Raw genomic sequence first — 24,162 nt, forward strand, 5'->3', positions numbered from 1 at the left:
TTGATAGTAAAATGCAGATTAGCACTGTGTCTTTGTTGATGGGAAAGAGGTTTGTCTTGGTTAAAGAAGGGATTAATTACCTCAACGTCTTCCTCTTTGTCCATTTTATGACTGAATTGGATTTTTCAGTGTTTCTAGTATTTACAAGTATTTGAATTTTGTCTCCCCATTTTAGTCATGGACCTCTGACACTGAGTGGCTGGGTTAATTAAGCTTTTAACATTCTTGATTTATCAACTGAAATACTGGAGGGATTGTGAGAGTATCTCCCACGACAATGTTGGGAACTGGAAGGGGATAATTTGCTTCTTGAGAATATGTTCTCCAGGAATCGCTTCAATGGACAACATGGAGCAGGTGTTGCCCCAAAAGGAGGAACAAAGGCAAAAGTCCATTCCCCCAAAAAGAGGGCTCCAAACCCCAGGGTGGCACTTGTCATTCGGGGAAAGATACATCGTCTCCTGCAAGGGTCTACAGATCACCATGTCCCAGATGCTGATCCCTACTATCCTGGTATTGAAGAAGATGAGAGGGAAACACAGGAGAGCAGGAAGGAGCATAGAAGAGTATATCCAAGGGTTAGCACCAGTGCTGAAACCTACTCTCCAAAAGTGCCCAATGGTAAAGGACATGCTGTAGCACCTGGGCCACCATGTGTAGGAGAGGTGGAACTAAACAGAGAGGGATGTATAAGAATACCCTGCACTTTGCAGCATAGAAGCTCCAGATCCCAAACAAATGTAAAACACATCTCATTTGAAAGTGGAATTCCTGAAGCTCCTGAGCAAATGCGATCTTCTAGCTACTATGGTCCAGTTGGCTCCGACATGAATGGTGCTAGATTTGCAAGGACACATGGAAGGGAATTTGCTTCACCACGAATTCGGCCAAAGAGACCATATTCTACTGGTGATTGTGTGGACTACAACTTCAACAGAACTCTCCCAAGTACGCTGCTGGAAGAGGATGAAGATAAAGAGGAGGAGTCAAGTGCCATCATTGAGCACATTCTAAAGGAGCTGAGGGGAATAAATAAGATTCAGGAAGAAATCTCAGATCTCAGGGATTACCTGACCTCAGTTAGAGGGTCAGTTGAGGAAGTATCTTCCTGTGTAGATGCTGTATTATCTGAGATTGAGGGCATCCGTTCTAGCAACAAGGCTGGTTCAATGGTGCATGCAGGTACATGGTCAGGGGCAGGGTGCAAAGATGACACATCACCCCGCAGAAGGCCAGCTAGTGCTTATGGCAGTTTAGGGAGTGCAATGCCAAAGTCTGGTTCAAATATATTCTCTCAAGTCTGCGAAGAGCACCATAGTATACATGGAGAATTACCAATACCAGGGCCAGAAGCATCTACTGTATCTCCAATTGCTGAATCAGTAGATCACAATGAACTGGAGGAAGCAGAGGATACCTCTGACCATAGCTCCGATATCCCAGTAGGTGCTATAGCAAGAAAACTCAGCTTTGGCTACTTAGAAAGACAGGATGGCCAAGACTATCCAAGCACCAGCTCTTTGTCATCTGGTCATAGTTCCAAGTCTGAATCAGACATAGAGATACCATCATGTAGTCATGGAAGGAAGCAGCAAAAAGCTGATGGTGATGATCATTGGACTGATTCAAGAACCCAACGCAGGGATGCTGGGGAATCTGTCTGGCATGGGGAAACTGCTTACCTTAGGGACAAAAGCCTTGCGGTGCATGAAGATGACAGCCCTCTTTGTTGTGATAGAACTAGTAGCTGGGATCACTACAGAGGTGCAGGAGGATATAGTACATCAGGGCAGTGCTCCACAGGAAGCTCAGAGCACCTCTCTGTTCGCTCTGGTAAACATTATAACTCACCTGCCAGCACTACTAGCAGGGAGGAGTGGCAGTCAAGGAGGAGAAGGCCTCAAACCCAGTCTGCAATTCATGTTCCAAATGATACCAACCTTGAAAACCCTGCTGGAGGATATGAATGTGCTACTGAGTTTTCCTACCCTCAAAGTTCTGGTTACCATTCAGTTGATGGGCATGATGGAGAAGCAGAAGAATTTGGCTATGGACAATCAAATAACCTTAGTTACATAGCAGACTATCAACTTGATAGTCAGGAACCTCATTTAGCCTATGAAACATCCCTAGATGGGACATGGACTGAGACATCTCTATGTACTAATGTAGCTGATGGTGATAACCAATTTATCCAAGACACTGAAACCAGACACCAAAGCTTAGAAAACCGATTCCATCCCCTTGGCAGTGAAGACATCCAAGCTGGTGGTTTCACAGTAAAACGTATTGGTAAAGCTGTCCTAGATTTTAGTTCTGCCTTGCGCGGAGCATTGCGGAAACTTGACCCACCTGCAGCCCAAAATGCTGGAGAAGAAACAGACTTTGAAATATCAATGCCTTCGGAACTGTATACAATTGAGTTGCCTTCAAAAACGTTATACTATGGGGCACTAAATGAAGAAACTTCAAATGACATCCTAAAGGGTGATGTGGTTGACTGTAGTAGTGTTGTTGCAGAACTAAGCAATAACAATACTCTTGACAAAAGTGATCTTTTCTCTGTGGAGTCTTTGCCTGAAGAAACCAATATCAGCCTTACATTGATGTCTAAGGACAACCAACATTCTACTTGTTCAGACACAATTTTGCCATGCCCAGAAGAACTTTCAGCCTGCCCTGACCCAATGTCTAGTAGCCCTCCATTATTGCCTTCACCCAGTGACCCTACAGAACAACCCACAAAGGGTCCTGCAGAAGGTCCAGCTAGTGGTCTTGCAGATCGCACCATCAAAGCCCAGATATCCCAGTGCACAACTACAGAATCCCTCTCGGTCTCCCTCTCGGCTGATGAACCACTTGCCCAGCAACCCCCCACAGACATTACGTCCCTAGATGACAAAGTGGGAGGAGAGGCAGCAGATCCCCCCATAGAGATAAGCCAGATGGATGAACGGAGGCTACAATGTCTGAGGACCTTCCAGCAAATTCTGCGAGAGAAGAGAGAATCCAGGCGCAACCTTGCCAGTATGACCATGTCAACCTTTTCTCAGGAGGATTTGGAACCAGGTACCCTTCACTTGGTTTTACGTTGGACTCCATTTTTGTGTCACCATGTACATTTTGTTTAATGTTGACCTTTTTATTTTTGCCTAAATCAGTCATACATTGGATTTGAGTTACAACTGCAGACACACTTGTATTTTAAATAATTCAAGTGTATTCAGTGTAATACAATTACATACAAGATTTACATCTTACATGGTTTTGAGCAGTCCTTAGGCACAACAGAAAACATTTGCATATTGATATTATATATTTTTCTTGACATCATTTAATTTTGAAACCAAAAGATATTATTTGACTTTCAATAATCATATTAAATATGAGTATACTTGATTAAAACTTTCTGTTCCACTTTTGTGTCAACAAAGCATCCCATTGTTGTCCCATCTGTTAATATTGCAGTGGGATTTTTGCATTAATAAATGCATATTTTCCTGTATCCTCCTAGGGTTAACATAGTAGTTAGAATAAACCTTTACACTTAAAGGTACCAAATGGCCTTTGCTCTATATTCTACCACCTTAAGAAAATTGTGTCCTTTGCCATTTACTAGTCTTTTACTCCTCTACAAGGCTCCAGCATTGGCTATTTGCTGAATTAGATATCATTCATTATCTCCTTGGAAAGTGAGCCTGACATTAAAGAGGAAGGAGGAGGGAGAGTCCTTTTGTGATAAATTATACTTGTTAATGGAACAGTTATGACCTAGTCACCCTTTTATATGAAAACTCACTGGCTGAGCTACCTTTTAACATTACCCAAGTAATGTGCAACAAAATTGATTCTCTAGCTTGTTTTTTTCTATTTTGCATGATGATTAAAACTAGTCATTGACTGTTTTCTTCTGTTATGCTGTTTTACAGATGGAAGTCAAGACGAAGTACAGGTTACCTCTTTTGTAGTATCTCTCCCATTACATCCTAAAATATGTTGTACTGAAAACAAATCTGTATATTTTTACACATTCTTTTCATGGCAGTGTCTGCATCCAGCAAATTTTCCTTGTTTCTTTGGATAACTTCTGACAGTTTCAGGATAATAGTAATGAAATACAGTACACTATGGTTTTACGAGATGTCAACCTCAACAGATTTGTGATTTATTAAGAACATTTGTGGTTTCAGTCATAAAAATACAACTGCCAAAATGAGCATGTCTGTATTGATTGGGACACAATATTGATGAAAAATAATATTAATGTTTTACGTTTCTTTGCTGTGGCTTTTCTTTACTAGCTGTCAGAATTGAAAAAAAGGCTGTTTGGGAGCAAAAGTCAATATTCGGTTTGTGTTTACAATGAGCATGTGTGGTTTGGTAAGTGTTTACTTTACAAGGTGAAACCAGATTTACGATGCTCATATATGTAGAAGGACAATGTGATTGATTGAAAGCTTTCTTTGGCATGCAACGTTGAAACTCAACCAACCCAGTCAGTCCAAATGTTTCTCTTCTGATTTTTTCCACTTGCTTTTTGGTTTCTCTTGTGCTTGTGTGTGTGCATGTTTCAGTTTCATAAAACCAATGGACCGTCAGCCTTCAAAGGCTTAATGCTTAATCTTTGACATTCTATTTCAGGGCCGAGATCAAGATGGTGACCCCGCCAAGCACCCTTGGGCCAAGCCAGGGTCAGTAAATACTTTTGTTGTGTATGTGTATGTCAGCAAGACCATATGGTTGGTTTACCAGATGTAGTGAATAAAGCTGGATTTTTTAAATTCTGTTATTGATGACTGCATTTTGGTATTGGTTTGTGTTTCAGAGGAAATGCACCGTTTGGCATTGACAGCATGCCAGATCTCCGCAAGAGGAGGCCCATTCCTCTTGTTAGTGAACTGGTGAGTCAACATAGCTCAGAATCTGTTTCTTGACACTTTTTCTTGAACTTCACTTAACCAAACTGTTTTACAACCAACTCTGGTCATGATCAGACTCAATATTTTTTTCATGGGTTAATTGAAGAGTATTGATTTGGGACATAAACTCAATTTTAAATATTGGGCAAAAGCAACTAAATAGAGAAAAAGAATCAATACAATCAAAAACAGAAGCGTGTATGTTAGCAACAAAACCCTCAACTCACCTTGCACATCCTACATAAAAACATTCAAACCCTATTCACTAAGATTCAAAACTTTTGGCTATTGTTTTGAGAGGATTCACACTGGTCCACATAGATGGTGTCAAGTGACAGTAGCATACAAAATTAATACGGTAAATGGACCAATTAAGTGTCAATATGTTATATGTATATATATATATATATATATATATATATATATATATATATATATATAACCACTTAATTTTGACCCACTGACCCAGCTTGATGCAGACATATTTTAAGGTTTGTTATAATGCCATTACTTATTAAAGGTTAAGTGATTAAATAAAACCGTTGATAATTTGACGCTCTGATCTAAACCTCTAAGCAGGCAATGTTGTGTTCATTTTTCAGGTCCACCATAACAAATACTATCAATTTAAAATTGACTTTGGGCTGTTGTTTGCCAAACTGTTAAATTGTTAAGTATGCTGAGTGGTCTTCAAAGTAGATCCTGACTGACATCTTAAGAGTAATAGGCCCCTTGTTATTGTTTTAATCTTAAAGAGCCTCAATGTCCACTCAAGGCTGAATATATAGTATCTTACCCAAGGATACACTGACATGTAGACAGGAGGACCTGGGGATTGAACCATCAACGTACCACTAAGCGACAGCTTGTGACTAAAATATTCACCTGTTATCTCATTGTGCGCATATTCAACAACTCAAAATCATCAATGTGCATCAAACCAAACATAATTTGTCTCAAGCTGACTTTATTTTTATTGTATCAACACAGTCGAATAATGCACATTATTTTAGTTACAGTTTTAGTTACTATTACTTAAGATGATGATTCAAGAATAATGACCTGCAGCTACATGCAAGATAAAAGCACTTCTGTTGTTAAACCCTCTCCGTCTTTATCCGTGTTTTCTTTTTGTAAGACCTGACTTGCAGGATTCAAGGTGAGGACTTGTTATCCTCTCAGAGGGGAACATGTTTGTTTGTTTCTAACCTATTTTCTTTCTCCTTGTTCTCTTTCCTTGCCCATGATGTCTGCCCTCCTCTCATCGGCCCTCAGGCTATGGTGAGTAAAAAGAGATTTTAAGATAAGATTTGTTTTATGGTCTTTGTTTTAAACTCTCTAAGGCTGCATTCACACTGCATGTAAAAGTGACAAGAATCTGATTTTTTTGCTCCTATTTGAGACATCTAATTTTTTTTTACAACATTTTGAATAGCGCAAGTCACTAGAATCTGATATTTTCAAATCAGATTTGGGCAACTTTCTTATTTGGATACCAACAGGAGCCTGAATAATCCACATTTAAAAAGTAATGTGAACAGCCAAACAAAACAAAAACATAGATCTGTGCAAAAAAATCTGAATTGAGCATTAAGGTTTGCATTTCAATACCCTCCCTTTGTAGTTTTCATGTGTGTGTTAAGAAATGTGGTTTACAAAAAAGCAACCCATTAAAAAATGGAAAGGCTTTCTATTTCCCTCAGCTCAGATTGATGAGTTTCTTTGTTTTGTAAAAACGGTTCTGTAATTAACAGGTTTGTTATGTTTCTCAATATCAAACCTCTACAAAAGCAAATAGAGTTAAAGGTTGCAGTGTCTCCTCTCTTCAGTCTCACATTGACTTTGAATTACTTCAGGGAGACTGTTCGTGTCTGAGCAGTTAGAGCTGTGAATATTCAGCTGCTGAGATCTAAGAAACTTGACTCGTGATTAAAGAAACGTGTCTCCTTTGAATTGACGTGGATCCTCCAGAGTAAAGGTCAAACTCTGCAGCAGAGGTCTGAGCATAAGAGCGCCGTGGAGGTTTGAACAGATGTAAAAGCTTTGGGAAAATGTGGTGTTCAAAAAATGTACTTACATTAATGATGAAGTCAAAGTCAAACAGACAAAACCTGCAGATGCAACTGAAAATAATTTGGTGAACACACTTTGCCTAAAACAGTTACAGGTTGAACTACCAAAAAGACATGAAATCTAAATTTTTTTTTTTAAAAGTAAAGAGTGTGCACATGATAGTGTGGATTGTGTAAAAACTGCAAGGATTTGTATTACATAGTTATAAAATCGTGTGCAGAGGAGATCGGACATCAAACAATCAATCCGTTTAAAAAATTTAAAAAAATCACAGCATAAGCTGGTGAAGCTTTACCGGTTAACTATTCTCTTTTTGAGATAATTTTTATAATAGACATGAAACATCAGTAATCACATGTTATTAAAAGTGATCATTCTTTTAGTAGGTTCTCTGAGTTTCCAACTTTTTCAACATGTTGCAGCTACAAAAATGGCTGGTCACTACTTTTGTCGCCAGCTTCTGAATTTAGTTTTTACTTATTTAAAAAGAAAAAAATATATTTTTTTATTTATTTTGCCATGCCTTTATTGGAGAGACAGAACAGTGGGTAGAGTCAGAAAAGTGAGACAGAGAGAGTGGGGAATTTCATTTTCATTTTACCTTTATTTATTCTCGACAAATCATTGAGGGCAAGCCCTCATTTACAATGACATGCGGGAAAGTAGCCACAGTTCACATTCAAACTCGGACCTCCCGCTTTAACAAATACAGCCTCTGTATAGGAGGCGCACATTGGAACCACCCAGCTGCTACAGCCTATTTTTAATGGAGTAGTTTACATTTTGGTAAATATGCAAGACTTACATGAGTAGTTTGATACAAATCTCAGAAGTATCTAGATCTCCTGAGAAACTTGATTGGATAGCTCAAAAAATCTCTAATTAGAAAACCTACAGTGAAGATCCTTTGAAATGTAGTACATACACTTTCAATACATAAGAAACATATATTGGTGTTTTCCTTAATGGAAAGATGGGTGACAAAAATTGTGCATTCAAACTGAGAAATTTTACTGACTTTCAGAGTAATTCCTTTATTAAATGTTTTTTTTTCTCTCTCTGGCTGTTGTGAGTGATGCATTTTCCTCTGTTCTTTCTAGTCTATGATACAGTCAAGAAAAGCTGGACTCGCCCACACACTGGCCACCAGGACCTCCCTGAAAGACGAGGAGCTTGTAAGTGGCTAAATACACTGAACCTACATTATCATAGATATCTACAGTAATCTCCTGGCGCCTGGAGGCCAGCTAAAAGATGCACACAAACTACACTTACAAACTTACAAACACTCACACACACTTTCCTGCAGCCCTATTGTTAATCTGTTTGTTGGAGATCCAATATACTGTGGACTCTGAATTTGGTTGAGTCAGCTTTAGTCTGCCTCTGGTTTTAATAAAGCCCGGAGCAGCAAAGCTTATTATTGTTAGTTATTGTTTGTTTGTGCCTCTCTTGACGTACTGTGCAGAGTCATGACTGTGATTAAATTATAATTTCTGAAACATTAATTATTCAAGTTTATAAAGTAGGTTAAAGGTAATAATACAGTGGAGAACAGGGAGCCTTCCAGCTTTAGAAGATGATAACTTATGTAATGTAATTAACCATTGTGGAAATGGGGGGGGGGGGGGGGGGGTTTGAGAACATTATTTCTCTAAATGTTCCTCTCACCATATTCTTATTTATCTTCTTGTATGTATAGTGATTGTGCTGACTAAACACAGGTCAAACAAAGTGGGAAACATGGCTTCTGTAGTGGAGACTGAGTGCACTAACTCTGCACATAATCAATCATTGTGTTATCACATGTGTGGTAATTCACACATGGGGGGGGCAATTCAAAAGCACACAGAGCAGTAGAATAACAACAGTGCAGGTAGACGAAACATTTTTACCTAAATATAAAGTGTCAATTTAAATACAACTTAAAGCTTAAACTTAACTTAACTACAAAATATAAAAAGAGTAGATATAAGTGCACGGTGATCGGACTGAGAGATGTAAACAGATGTAAACAGAACTCTGTGCAGTAAACAATAAATAAATATATACATATATATACAGAGCTGAGATGTGCAAGTAGGCAAAACTAAATGATTAGTTTAAGTTATAAGGTGCATGGCGAAGTTATCCAAAACAACAAAAACATGCAGTTAACACATGTTTGCAATGTTCATTTAACTGGGAGTTAACTTTACTTTTGAGTTTGACCTTAGATTTGTTATAAGCAGCAGTTTTTGATGTGACATTGTAATGATGGTGTTACTCATCGTTTCACCTACATATCAAATGACACATTTTGTATAAACAGTAAATTTCATGTCAGAATGGTTTTATTTATCAAGGCTGAAAGTAAGAATCTATCTGTTGATTGAAAAGAAAGTAAGCAATTTAGCAGCTGGTTTTCATATCAATGAAATGCAAAAAAAATAAATATTTTCAATATTTTTGAGGGCTCTTTTGACCTTCATTTGATTGGACAGTTATAGAGTGACAATGTGGGGATAGAGAGTGAGGGAGGAAATGCACCGAATAACATAATTGACTAGGAGTCAAACCTGCAACCTGTGCAAAAATGTCAATTTAACAATATAATCTGGCGATTTCACCATTTGCTAACATATCACTGCTTCCAGTCACTGTAAATTCAAGCTTACTCATTCTAACTTATTCTAGCTAACACAGATGGCCGTCATTAGCATTTTAGCTAACTTTTCGTTTTCTTAATTATATACATTGGAGTGCAATGAAGTAAATCAGAGGTTGTAGAACAAGGTAGAACAACATGATTGAGTAAATTTTAAAGCAGAAGTACAAAAAAAGGAAGTTAAATAACACAGAGAACCATATAGAAACGATTGTTTTTCTTATATAATGTTCATTCTTCCCTTCTATTCACACCACTATATGACCACTACAATGTAATAATCATGGGCATCACAATGATGACTCACATTCCCAAATTCTGTGCTGGGCTTCTAGTCAAGGTGTTCTCTCATCCTGTGGAGATGTGTTCACCTCCTCCCACACTCCTCCTACACTGGACAACAGCAGAATCCAGGTCATCAACGAACAAGCAGAGCATTTTAAAAAACACAAATTAGCTCTGTCTTCAACCCTGTTTTTTTGAATAATAGATTAGCTGTAGCTACCTTAAAATAACCAATTTCAGGATTTTTGTCTCAGACTAATGCTTATGATTTTTATTTCCTAAATATCACACTTGGAAGAATGTTGTTATAGCTTTTATATTAATTCCTTCCTTGGTTTTCTTTTTTTTTTTTTTTTTTTTCATTTTTCTCTTCTGTTTTCGGTACCACAAGTACCTCTGTACTTGGTTGTAAGGGTGTCATTCACTTTTTCGTCCTTTTTTTCTTGCCTTTTTCTGTATCCCATGTTTCTCTCTTCTTTGAAAATCTCTCGTGCAATTTCTTTTCATTTTGCTTTTTTGTTACAACAACTATAACTTGTTTTTTCTTGTCTTCCATCCATCCTTCTTTCTCCTTTGTCTTCAACAGAAAACCCATGTCTACAAGAAGACCCTGCAGGCCCTGATCTACCCCATCTCCTGCACCACACCGCACAATTTTGAGGTGTGGACAGCCACCACGCCCACCTACTGCTACGAGTGTGAGGGTCTGCTGTGGGGCATCGCTCGGCAGGGTATGAGATGTGCAGAGTGTGGGGTCAAAGTGCATGAGAAATGCCAAGAGCTGCTGAATGCTGACTGCCTGCAGAGTAAGTAAAATTATCAAACATCTTAAAAAGTTTAACCAAGTATATTTCTTTCTTTTTTTCACATTTTTGTCAAATGTTTAGTTAGTTTTTGTGTTGTTGTAGCATTTTCCTAAATTATTTTTTATACGTTAATTAAATCCTTTTTTCTTAACAAAGACTGTTTCCAGTTTTAGTTTTTCTCTTACTCTCTGGAAAGCATCATTTACTCTTTATTTTTGTGTCCCTCCACCTTTTCAATTTTAGGAGCAGCAGAGAAGAGTTCCAAGACAGGGGCGGAGGACCGCACACAGCACATCATCACAGCGATGAAGGACAGGATGAAGATCCGCGAGAGGAACAAGCCAGAGATCTTTGAGGAGATCCGAAAGCTGTTCAACATCACCAAGATGATCCACATCCAGTACATGAAGGGCATCAAGCAGAGTGTCCTGGATGGCACCTCCAAGTGGTCTGCCAAGATCACCATCAACAGTACGTCCAGTGAATTTTTAACATTTAAATTGAAAACCTGTGAACGGTTTCCTAAACACTCCAAGGAGAATATAACTTTTCACGTTTTTCACAAGTTTAGGAGTAAGTTAGAATAGGTTTCTTGATATAATAGTTTGTATTTATTGGCACTATAAAAAATTAAAATGTATCAATTAATTAATCATTTACTTTTTAGAAACTTAACGGGATAAGAAAAGTTGTTCTTGCAAAAAACTAAACTCATGAGTGAAGGTTTCCTGCAGTCTCAAAAAGAAAACAAATATTAAATCACATGAAATCAATATCGGACCACATTTTCAGGAGCATAAAGAATTTGTATTAAAGCGGTTAGAAAGTCGTTTATTTGCACATTGGAATCCTAGGAAGGATCAGAAAAAGCTGGAAAGTAAATCCATCAAGACACCTGAAAACACAACACAGTTGATATCTGTGAAAAGCTGCAGCAGTGTGAATATGAAGCAGTGTTGCTGAAGCAGAGAATGTCAGGTTTCCCCGAATAAATACCTAAAAACTGAGACTATGCCAAATTCATGGATCTTCCTCTTTTATTATCTGAAGTGTACAGAAACATGAACTGTTTATATGCAAGATTCACTAATTCAAACAGACATATATCCCCATACCTTTTTACCTTTTTGCCAAACATCATCAGGACTGCCACTGTAACCAAAGCAACCAGTCACATCATACCATATAGTGGCAGTGGTGTTGCCATGGCAGCCATCACACCTTGTCGACCTGATCAGGAGTCATGAGCTCCAGTGAAGAGGAGAAACGTTCTTACTGCTGGCGCTTTGTTTCAAATTCAGTCATGATCAGCTGCAGAGTGGTGTTCCTCACTGTTCTGCTGATCAAGGTCTCTTTGTATAGTAACACATTCTGCAGATTAAGTGAAATTCAATGGTGTAAAAAAAAAAGTAGCGGTATCATTTCTGAATTGCCGTCATAGATAAAAGATAACATAGATAATAGATAACACAATTAAGGTTTGGTTTTCTTCAAATGTGGAGGTCGAAACTTTGCAAAAATATTGTTCTCAGGTAAAAGAAGATTAAATTTGATTAAGATGTTTGATCATTTATCTACTGAAGTAACAGTAAAAAGTGACTTATTGGTTACCAATGGTTACTGTGCGTGCCCCATGCATTGAGGCTGTCGTCTCAAGCGGGCGGCCCGGGCTCGCATCCCGCCCGTGGCCTCCCTCCCGCATGTCTTTCCCCACTCTCTCTCCCTGGTTTCCGACTCTATCCACTCTACACAAAGCCCAAAAAATTAATCTTTAAAAAGTGACTTATTTAGTTCAAAGTAATTAGTACTTACTTTTATACCTGAGGGGGAAGGGGGTGGATCTTAAAAGTAAAATGTTAGCTCTCCATCCTGTTCAGTGCAAAACTGACAAGAGAGTATCAATCTGCAACCAGGTTGTTTAATTAAGGAACAGCTCTGTAATAAAGTGACCAAATTGTGGTTCAAAGCCAAAAATGTTAACTTTGAACCAAGATGTGGTTATTTCTGAAGAGATAAAATGAAGAATAAACCCTGTTCCCAGTGGTTCAAAAGTTTTTCCTCATAAACACAATGCAGAGAGGTCATACAGTCTCTTTAAATCATTCACGTTGCTTAAAGTTTTAAGATTTTAACTTTTAATCAGCCTTCTTTTAATTTTAACATGAATCCATCATGTCTCTCTTTTGAAATACATTCAGACACACTCATATCACTATCTCAGTTCTGTATTTAAGCTGAGTTGAGACTGAAGTTGATGGTGACTGACAGTAGAAGCTCTGCAGAGAGCTCTTTGAAGAAGCCATTGAATTCATTAGGGAACGTTTGAACCAATTAATTCAAAACTCCGTTCAGTAAAGATAAAATACATCAGTCACTGACCCTGAATGAAACTCCAGCAAAGATATTAAAGAGGCTGATATGAATTTGATTGATGTTGAGTTTCTCGGTGCAATAACTTAAAGAGCTGACATAGTGGCTGGTGCTGGTGTTACCGCCAACCCTCCAGTTGAGAGATGACCAAATCTACCACTGACCCACAGTCGATCCACCTTTTCAATTTGTTGGACATTTCTGAGCTCCCTTGCTGATTAGACACAATGTTAGCATAGCTGCAGTTAGCTTTGGTAAACCATTGAAAGTTTTAATTATAGCCTATAGTGGAAACATGGTTCATTTTATGGCATCAATCACCACAAACCTTCGAACAATAAAGTGTGTCTGTGTCACTGAAACTGTCTGTTATTGTTTGTGACTTTGTTATAGAGACAGTGTAAATGAAACAATAAGCAGAAAACACAGGATAACAAAAATAATTTAAGGTTCAACAAATGCATGTCAGCTTATAAAAAAATCTCCATTAAACCACTTTGAAAACTTGCTGCAAAGAATAGCAGAATATCAGGTGAGCAAGAGAGAAATGTTGTTGCGGCACATCTGCCTGTGAGTCATGATTGCTGTGTTACGAGTCTTTGCATAACAGTGTGGGGGATTTCTGTGTTATACAGTGTGTGTGTATGTGCATGTGTGAATGAGACAGAAGATTGTGGTAACGAGTAGGTGTTTGTTGTTCTTATGCAATTTTCATAGTCATTCTCACTGTTTGTGTGTGTTTGTTTGCGTGTGTGTGTGTGTGTGTGTGTGTGTGTGTGTGTGTGTTATCAGTCGTCAGTGCACAGGGTCTCCAGGCCAAGGACAGGACAGGATCCAGTGACCCATATGTCACTATCCAAGTAGGGAAAACCAAGAAGAGGACAAAGACCATCTACGGCAACCTGAACCCTGTCTGGGAGGAAAAGTTCAGCTTGTAAGTTCATATTTTATGATCTTCCTGATTGTAAAGCTCATCTAGAGCTCCCAGAGGTCTGGGAAATTGCAGGAGAGGACAGGTCAGATAATAAATAAATATATATATGTTTAACCTACAGAAGTTTTTTTCTTTTCTTTTTTTAATACAGTACTTTAAAGTCTTAACAGCCTTAAAATCTTTGCAATGTTTTAGGAAATACATTAACGATTTGTCTTTCAAATCAACAAGCAATCTTCAGTAGCTAGCTACCTCAGAATGATAATTATTGAAGTATTTTTGAAAGTACTGTATGTTCATCTCTGCCATGCGTACATGCCCTCCTCTTAAGCAACCTGCTCAAACACTACACAACACACACTATACATTCAAAGCTCTACAATGAACCCAATTGATCCTTTTTTTCACAGCGAGTGCCACAACTCGTCTGATCGTGTAAAGTTGCGTGTTTGGGACGAAGACGACGACATCAAGTCTCGAGTGAAGCAAAGACTGAAGAGAGAATCTGACGACTTCCTGGGTCAGAGCATAATTGAGGTCCGAACTCTGAGTGGAGAGATGGATGTCTGGTACAACCTGGGTATGTAATCATAGCCATGGGAATATGGAAAATGTGGTGTGTGTGTTTTTGTGTTCGTTATCGTGTACTTCTGTGTTTGCTGCAATGTATGTTTGGTATTTATGCGTGTGTGGTTTGGAGTGTGGGTGTTGCTCAGTTAGCAGAGCAGTTGGATCCCTCACCATTTAAGTTGTAGTGTTAAATCCAAAGTTCACCTTACCTTTAACTCTGGAAGATGTATAAATTGCAAATGTGTCTGTGGGTGTGTGGGTGTTTGCCTGCAGAAAAGAGAACAGACAAGTCGGCTGTGTCTGGTGCGATTCGTCTTCAGATCAGCGTGGAGATCGAGGGAGAGGAGAAAGTGGCACCCTACCATGTACAGTACACATGCCTTCATGAGGTAATATGCGCACACACACACACACACACACACACACATACACACACACACACACACACACACATCAACCCATACATCCGTCCCCAAACACACACACAGATACTTTACTGTAGTCCACCAAAGTTTCAATCCTCCATAATGTAAGGGTCACATTGAAAGAAATTAGGACAAAATTAAGAACTGAGAATAACTTGCATAACTTTTTGAAATTACTTTTTAATACATCTTGCACCAAATGTATTTAAGGAAAATGAAATAAAATTAACTTTTTAATCTGAAATAATAAATTAAAAATCATTTTAAAATCCTTTTAAGTTGTTTCTTAGCTTCTCATGTTATATGCAGCTAAAATGAGCATATTTATTCTAAAATTATAAAGAAAAGAACAAGTCAGAAGTGAACAATTTCTCTATTTGCAAGTAAAATGTAACGTTGACACCTCACAGTGACAAGTCATGAATTTCAAAGTGGTACCATGTAAGCTGATTTTGAAGCCCCAACATCTATCAGTCATTTCTGTGATGTCTTCTTCAATAAAGAGGGCTGATGTTTTCTTGCCTACTCATCATTTTCTCTGCAGAACATGTTCCACTACTCAACAGACGTGGAGGGCGGCGGCGTGGTGAAAATCCCAGTAGCTCAGGGAGATGATGCCTGGAAGGTTTATTTTGATGAGCTGCAGCAGGATATCGTGGATGAGTTTGCCATGCGCTACGGCATCGAATCCATATACCAGGCCATGACGTAAGCATAGTGTGTTTGTGTGTAAATGTTAGCTGTTTGAAACCGTAGGCACATGCCATGATGTCAGCCCGTCGTGTGGGAGTGTAAAATCAAATCAGGAAATGCTTGAGATGAGTGCTGGATAGGGTGTTTGTAGTCCTGTGTGTGTCTGTGTGTGCTGATAAGAGGTGGGCGGGGTTGTCATGAACTAAAAACAGCATTGAAATTAGATTTTCTTGTCTAATTAGAAAAGATGACCTGTCACCTCTTGAGATTTCCTGGCTGTTTGATCTAATCATTGCTAGCAGGTGGCAGGGCTTAATGAACATGTACATTAGCACACAAATGTTTAATTACATTAATAATATTGTAATATGATCTTAAAGGGCGAGAGAAGATCTAGTGTTTGTTCTGTTTCATGAAGGACCTCGAGCACATAACACGATAAAAGTGGGAAGTGTTGAGGAAATGAAATCTGGAAGCAGATTTTGTCCCAGTGGAAATAACGGACGCCAGCCAATCAATAACACAACCATATGAAAGTACTGATTTGAATATACAGAGGCAGTGTTGAGTCAATGCAGAAGTGTCTTTGCATAATGAAAGCTCCTAGACTTCAGTGACGTTTTGCATCCTTCTCAAGAACAATCTGTTGGAAAAGAGAACATTGTATTGAGCCATTTTTTTTACATCAGGTGTTAAGTATCCCTTGCTCCCAATGAAGTAAAATGTGCTCCCAAAAAATTCAATAGTTTGTTCATTGATTCACAAGTTTGAACCCTCGAATGTATGATCGTGTGCATGAATTCACAATGCAATATGTTTTATACAGTACATAGTTTAGCCAGAAAGTTCTCCAGAGTAAAATATATCATGTTCTATAGTTTTAAACAGTTTTGACTGCATCACACATTATTATGTGTGCACTCTGCTGATAATAGCAAAAGCTAGCCATTATTTTGCCTGCAGACAAGAACAAATGTCATGAATAATAAGGGACAGTACATCAATTAAATCGTGTTCTTCCTTAAAGTTGGTGACTGCCTAAGGGGCTGTGGAGTTTGCTTGAGTTTTGTCAGGACACTGTAGCTTCCACCCACAGAGCTAAGGCCATAAGTTACGTTAATTAGTCTCTTCTAAATTTACGTAGGTGTGATCGTTTTTTTTTCTCTCAAAGTGGCAGCATGGAGACAGATTGACTTGCAGCCTGTCTGACGGTCAGCTGGAATAAGCTCAAGCCTGCCCTAAATTGTCTACAGTTCACATGCCTTGGTTTTTTAGTGTGAGGTGTATATCACCAGTGCACAAACATAGGACATGGACCTTAAGTATTAGACATATTTGTTCAAGCAGCTAATGTTGACATGTGATTGCACTTTCATGGATCACATCATTTTCCATGAGTAATTATAGGGCATACCTTAAAGAACATGTAATTAAGAACTTGACATTTTTTGGTATATAACACATATCAGATGCAAATTATTTTTTATGTCCGAGTGTGTCCTGTAAGATGGGGTGTGTGTGCTGTGAGAGGGTGTGAGGACATTGGGAAAGACAGTGTGAAGTATTTTTTATGCCTTCAAACATGTTATTTTGGTGGGAATGAAAGAAACAACCAAAGCTAGCACATAAACCCAAAGCTTCCTGGCTCTCTTCTGATTTCAACATGAAAAAGAGCTGTTCTATTTTGAAGCTGTGATGATATTTTAATGACCAATGGCAGTTGGAGAAAAATTGGAACAATTCTGCACTAGGGCATGACTGCTTTTACTTTAACTCCACTTAAATTGTTTCCTCCATCTTTCCAACTCTTCCTCCAAAACCTCCGTCAATCCAAACCTTCAATCTCTGTTATCTCTGCCATTTACTTTTTCCCACTTTCTCCCTGGCCTCTTTATGTCTTCTGCTCAATCACTCCATCCTCTGTCTCCACCTGTCTCATCTTTTCTTTAACCTTCTTTCCCTCCCTCTTCATGTCCATCCTGGCTTTTTAAATGCTCCTACTTCTTTTGAACCTGTAATTTCTCACCTTCCAAACCTGAAAATGTCACACTACTCTATAACTTCCTCCTCTCTCTCTCTCTCTCTCTCTCTCTCTCTCTCTCTCTCTCCCCTCTCCTTTCCTCCTCAGACATTTCTCCTGCCTGTCCTCTAAGTACATGCTGTCAGGGGTGCCTGCAGTGATGAGCACCCTGCTGGCCAACATCAATGCCTTCTACGCCCACCCCACCGCCTCCACTAACGTGTCTGCACCGGCCAGATTTGCAGCCTCCAACTTCGGGGTGAGTGACCAACAAAAATAAACACAGAGCTGTCCAAAACAAGGAAATAAAGATCTTTTTTTTGTTAAAGCAGGCATTGAAAGGTTACAGATTTTGTACATTATACTTTAAATCTGGTAGAGAGCCTCTTCACACAGTCATCTATGAGGGTTGTCTGCTACAGAGCCGGTAGTTGCTGTTCCTTTGCTGCTTATAATCCTCCTCATTAAAAGCTATAGTGTCATACCTCTGAGGGAACTTTTGGAGCTACTCCCAACTTTGCAGTGTCTTAAATCAGGCCCCCAGGCCCCATGGGAGCCACAGAAGAGGGACAATGTCAGCTCAAGGTCAAGTTTTATGACTCGTTGGATCTTTGCAAAGTGCCGACTACAGTTCTTGTGCTGGTTTTACTCAGACTACTGGCTGGGAGTTGTTGCTTTAATGGGTCAGGGGATGAAGATAGACCCTGTTTATTGCCAAAGTGGTAACCCAATTTTTAAGCTCTGCTGGTTAATGTATTTTTATGATTTATTTTGACTGAGACATTTTTACAAGTGGGTTTCTGTTTAATCCGTTCATTTCATTAAGCTGTTCTCATTTCCCTGCTTGACCATATAGAACTTCTGTTACTCTCTAATGACTTGACACTAATTAATGCATGACTCAGCTTAAATTAATGTCAGAAAGTGGATGAAATTGTAATGAGTGTATTACATTTCATATGCTCTAATTAGCCCAAAGTAATAAATGATTAGGCTGCTGTTATATAATGTTTGACTTCTCATATAAAACAAAAACTGACTACATTTTAATAGATAGAATGACCCTTTGAGCTCTTGAACATCTGTTATGATATTACTCACTTACAGAGACGGCAAGGCAAGTTTATTTTTATAACATCTTCTACAGCAAGGTGATTAAGCGTGTCGTACACAGGATATAAAAGGGATTTTGGCCAAAAAAATAGCATTACAAGTCATTTATACATTAAAAAGCAGCAATACAATTCAGGAACAAGCATAAACGTTTGGTTTGTCCATGCAGCACTGAACATATCTGATATATGTAGCAGAGGTAGCTTCTTTTTCACACATCAGCAGACTCATTTTCATAGCATTTCTTCAGCTAATTGGGATGCCGATGACGTAGTGGTTAGTCTTGCACCCCATGTACAGAAGCTACTGTCCTCTAAGCAAGCAGCTTGGGTTCAAATCTGTGGCTCCTTTGCGGCATGCTATTCCACTCTCTCTCTCTCTCTCTCTCTCTCTCTCTCTCTCTCTCTCTCTCTCTCTCTCTCTCTCTCTCTCTGATTTCTGACTATGTCCACTGTCCTCTCCAATAAAGGCATACAAATCCAAAAAAATATATTAAAAAAAATATTCAGCTAATAAAACGTTGTACTTATTTTATACCCGAACTTGATCTTTCTACTTATACCATTCAAGTACTTGCCAAAACTAAGACACTACAACAGTTTCCCAATCTATCAGCCTATGTGGTTGCATTGAAGGACTCAATAGTCCTTCATCAGTTGACATGATTTGCAAGTAATTTATTCATAATCCACCACTCAAATTTAATTGCTGGAAAAACAGTGCCAAGGATTGTGGTCTACAAATTATTTTTTAATTTCTTTAGTCTTAATCATCTTTTTACTCCTCGTTTATTCCTCCGTTTAAGTTTGAGACAAAACAACACACAAGCAGCAGGGAGGTTAATGTTTTTCTGGCCAAACTTCTGCTCTGTCTGCTTGTTCATTTTGTATTTGTTTGAGCTTTTTTACTTTCTCTCTCTCTCTCAACTCTTAAGTGCTGCTTCCTTTCAGAGTGACCTTAAAAAAATCACTCACATTATTTTCCTCTATTATTCCTTCTCCATCTTCTGTTTATTTAGTACTTTTTTGGCCCAAATGTTGATCCAAGCCACTTTTCGTGCACCTGTTGCCATGGTAATAAGGTGAATTCTATTTCGGAGACTTAACTTTATCCCTTTCTTCTTTGTCCTTCGTCTCTGTCTTGTCTCTCCTCTACCCCTCCCTTAGTCTACCTCCTCCTCTCCTGTGCTTAATAACTCATCTCTGAATTTCAGTAATCAGATGGCAGATTTAGTGACACTGCCTGAAATCTTGTCCAGGGATGTGTGCATGGTTGTATGCCTGCAGACTTTAAAGCCTGGCTCACACTGTAGGATAATCGGGCCGATTTGAGCTACGATTCTTTCTTCCCGACAATCACAGGGTCGCTCCCAACGCAAGGCTGCTGGGACCCGATTATCTGCTCAGATTATCTTGTAGTGTGAGTGGTACAAAGATCCAATCCTAATCGGGGCCGCCCCGATTTATTTCAAACATGTTTAATATTTAGAATTGAAAATCTTGACGTTTACGTCATGAAAGGGTCCGGCAAAAGTTGTATGTGACTACAATATAATCACGAGAGACAAGGAAACTTGTATCCATATATCTACAATTGTATCAACTTTTCTATATCCTACAACAACTTCCACTTCCTTCTCTTTCACCGACCGTCGTCCTTTGTTTTTTTCAAATGAAACTTAACAACAATTGTCAACGCTCCATCCCGATTTCACTGTGCCGTGCCCGACAATCGGGTCGTGCAGTGTGAGCACGTCAATCACAAGGTCTGTTCGGGCGTCGTAAACGATTCAGTCGTACTGTGTGAGCTGACATGCCACCCCGACTTTTATACAATCGGGGATAAATCGCAGTGTGAGCCAGGCTGAAGTGTGTTTTCCCCTTACCAATTACTTATGGGGCTACTGCTGATGCATTAGTAAATATATGGAGTTTACTGGATGGGTTTTATTTTTGGCTGTTTAAAACAAACATTACTCAGATAGAACCTGTTGACTGTGTTTCTTTCTGGGCCATTCCTCTTAATCTGCCAGTCACCTTCACCTGAGAGCTGCCTGGTTTTCACATAATCAGCTTTCAGCAGTACCAATGATGCTGCTATACATTTTGAGTTTTCAGAGTGGTTTGAACTTTCAAAGCTACAGGTTTCAGCTTAAGAACATCTAAGAGAAAATGTGCAGCAACCAAAAGCTTGTCTAATGTTTTTAAATGCTTTATGGTCATGAGAAATGCTTGTTCTTTTAAAGTTCAGTATTTTAGGTAGTGCACATTTTATAGCAGAGCAGTTCATGTATAACCTGGTTATAGTGTGAAATCGTTCAACTGTGCTTTTTTTCTTCTTACCTTTTTGCATTCTTTAAGTGACACTTTGAGAAGGACTGCCTAATTGTCTTTTCTGTTTGTGCTCATTTTGCACATTGGTGACTTGCCCTGAATGTGACCACACCTAAGTAGAAGTTCAGATGTAGTTAGTGCCAATAATGACTAAAGATTTTTCTATATTCTGTTTGTATAATGTCTACTTTAGCTTTCGTCTGCAGTCAAAATCACATGCCATCAGATGTGTTTTTGCCAAAGGAAGGCCTTTTTTGTGGATAATATGTTGGCTAATTATAATTGTCATTTAATGCTGACATGTAATTATTACTTCTCAGGAAGGTCTCTGAAAAGGACTTAAGGGGAAAGCTGACACTAAACTGGACCACTTTCATAATGTCTAAATACTCATCACTCAATCTGGACAGAACTTTTCAGCTCACAGCCCCACACGGGAAATATAAGATTTGACCTCATAGGAAGAATATAAAGCAAGTGAAAACCATATTAATATTTTTTTTAATAAAATTGATATCTGTTGTTTTAGATTTAATTACTTCTCTACAGAATTTTCTTTTGAAAATTGTAGAACTTCTCATTAACTCATAAAATCACAATGAACTCAAATAGCTTTTTTAGTACTTAGTTTCAAAATGCAAAATTCACATCAGGGAAACCGCCTGATCAAAAAAGAAAATTATATGATGTTCCTACTCTATAATGACCTTACTGCAGTTTTTTATTTATGTTTTTATTTTAGGATTGTTCTGCCTTTATTTTAGAGATAGATGGTACAGTGGATAGAATCAGAAAGCAGGGAGAGAGAGGTAACAAGATGCGGGTCAGATTTGAACCTGTTCAGCCTGAGAAGGCAAACAAACATGAACCAAATAAGTACAAAAAAAATTCTACAAAATAATAATAATGTCACCGGGGCGCTGGTAGCGCAGTGATTAGTGCGCGTGCCCCATGTATGGAGGCTTTGCTTCTCCAAGCAGGCGGCCTTTTCTTTTACCGTTCAGGCTATTTGATTTGAATATTAGTTATACAATTAAAAACAACATGCATCACAAATCTGATGAACTGAAACATTTGCCAAAAGTTAAATGATCTAAAAAACAGTTTGACAGCAGCAGAGGAAGGGATTGCTCGTTCACCCTGAGATTATGTTCACTGCAGTCCCCCCCCGGGGCTAGTAACATGTCCTCTTAGCATGTGAAGGACATGGAGGCAATTACAATTATTAACACTACCTCAGGTGAAAGGTGTCCGAGTGTGTCCTGTAAGATGGGGTGTGTGTGCTGTGAGAGGGTGTGAGGACATTGGGAAAGACAGTGTGAAAATATGTGACCTCTTTTACTTACATCTGTAAGTGTGTGTGTGTGTGTGTGTGTGTGTGTGTGTGTGTGTGTGTGTAAACACATGCATAAGGATGATCCTTTAATATAAAACTGTTACGGGGCCCACTTATTCATACTCTGCATACTCTGTAGTGAGTTATCTGTTTGTGTACTTCTATGTACAATTTTTATGTGACAGGGATGAAACATTGAATTTCAGCTGAACCTGAAGAAACTCTTGCAGTACAGTGAAATCATTTCTTACACGATGACTTTATCTGCTGTAATTGCTAACCTACCAGCACATACATGTATTACTATTAGGAACATTAATATATATTGATGTTTAAACCTGTGGTATTCTGCAGAACATCACCTGGGAGGCAGATCCTCATAACAATTTGATAAAGTAAGAAGCTGAAGGCTTCTATGGGAACAAAACCTCATCAGAAAGATTGACCCTCTCGCTTCCCACTCCCAAAAAAGCCAGCTGTTCAGGTCAACTTCAGATTTAACACAGCAGATTATTTTCTTCAGAACAGAGCAGGGCCCAAAACAAAAAAACACAAGGTGACTACCAAACACATTTTTCCTACCATGGAAAGAAAGTAAACAAAATGAAACAAAATAGCCTCCTATACAACACTATATTTTCTATTTACACACAAACTAAACAATTGTCCAAATTCCTGCATATAATCGACAGATCTGTCCTAGACAATACAAGAGGGTCTGATGTCAAGCTGGCTTGGTGGCTGGAGGAGAGCAGGCTGCAGCAGCTGACTTTTTAAAAGCTGTGATGCCGTGGGTTGATCAATCACCACCTGATCCACTTTATCACACGGCCACTGACACATGGCAGAGGAGGAGACAGGGCGGCACATCTCATAATAGACAGTAATATGACACAGGGTCTTCAGGCTACACTGACAGACAAGAAGAAAGAGTTTGCAGATGGAGACCTGAGAATTTATACATCCCATTTTGCGGCATGAGTCCAATATACCTAATTCCTGAATGAGTCATTTCAAAAAGAACATTAGTGTCAGGTTGGAGGGGAGTTGGACACAATATCTGCCCTGAGGTGTCTTAAAGTAATCCTAAAGAGATAATTATTAAAATCACAAGGGGAAAATGGTACCAAAAATAGTAATGGCCCAAAAACAAGTAAGCTGCTTTTCTTATAGTACTGAGATAAAGGGAAACTAAACACCTGCTGCCATGTAGCTGAAACTAAACGTCTGGGGAGACCAAGGAAACACTCCTCAAATGAAACACAAAGGCAGACAGAAACAAAATATGAAAGAGTTAAACTTTGGTTAGTTTTTAGGTATGAAAGCAAATAGGTTAGGTTTAAGTAAAATATGATGTTTTTTGTTTAAATGAGTCCTAATGTACAATACAAGTCAAATGTTTGGACACCTATGATTAAAAAAAGGTGTCTACCGTCGATGTCTAACTGTTTTTGTAGGTCATAAAGAGGCATTAGTATAACATTGAGACTGTTGAATAACCAGTCTTAACCTCCTCACTGTTTGTTTTAAGGCTTTGGCTCATTATTGAGATTAGGCAGGAATTTTTTTTTTTAGTGTTTGGAGATTTTTTTCCCTCCTGCTCTTTTGTTTTAACTCATCCCGAACCAAACTTGTCTC

General features: G+C 38.7%; 2 protein-coding genes across 3 annotated transcripts in view; both read left to right on the top strand.

Moving 5' to 3' along the window:
• The first annotated feature begins 209 nt into the window (after positions 1-209).
• On the top strand, positions 210-4,934 carry LOC114920574 (protein unc-13 homolog C-like). The gene is made up of 4 exons (XM_065962043.1): positions 210-3,069; positions 3,930-3,952; positions 4,642-4,691; positions 4,826-4,934. Exons 1-4 carry the CDS (start codon positions 318-320, stop codon positions 4,932-4,934), a joined length of 2,934 nt encoding a protein of 977 aa, XP_065818115.1. The 5' UTR covers positions 210-317.
• Positions 4,935-8,074: 3,140 nt separating this feature from the next.
• LOC109989139 (protein unc-13 homolog B) overlaps positions 8,075-24,162 on the top strand; it is a 59,156-nt gene continuing 43,068 nt past the window's right edge. Inside the window, exons 1-8 of one of the 2 annotated variants that reach the window (XM_065966601.1) lie at positions 8,075-8,167; positions 10,511-10,730; positions 10,974-11,201; positions 13,893-14,034; positions 14,445-14,614; positions 14,878-14,993; positions 15,574-15,737; positions 17,851-18,001. In XM_065966601.1, coding sequence (XP_065822673.1) covers positions 8,096-8,167; positions 10,511-10,730; positions 10,974-11,201; positions 13,893-14,034; positions 14,445-14,614; positions 14,878-14,993; positions 15,574-15,737; positions 17,851-18,001 — 1,263 coding nt within the window. In that variant the 5' untranslated portion in view covers positions 8,075-8,095. The remainder of the gene's footprint in view (positions 8,168-10,510; positions 10,731-10,973; positions 11,202-13,892; positions 14,035-14,444; positions 14,615-14,877; positions 14,994-15,573; positions 15,738-17,850; positions 18,002-24,162) is intronic. The other variant, XM_065966608.1, reaches the window with a different exon arrangement.

This window comes from Labrus bergylta, chromosome 2 (assembly GCF_963930695.1).
Source record: "Labrus bergylta chromosome 2, fLabBer1.1, whole genome shotgun sequence".
NCBI lineage: Eukaryota > Metazoa > Chordata > Actinopteri > Labriformes > Labridae > Labrus > Labrus bergylta.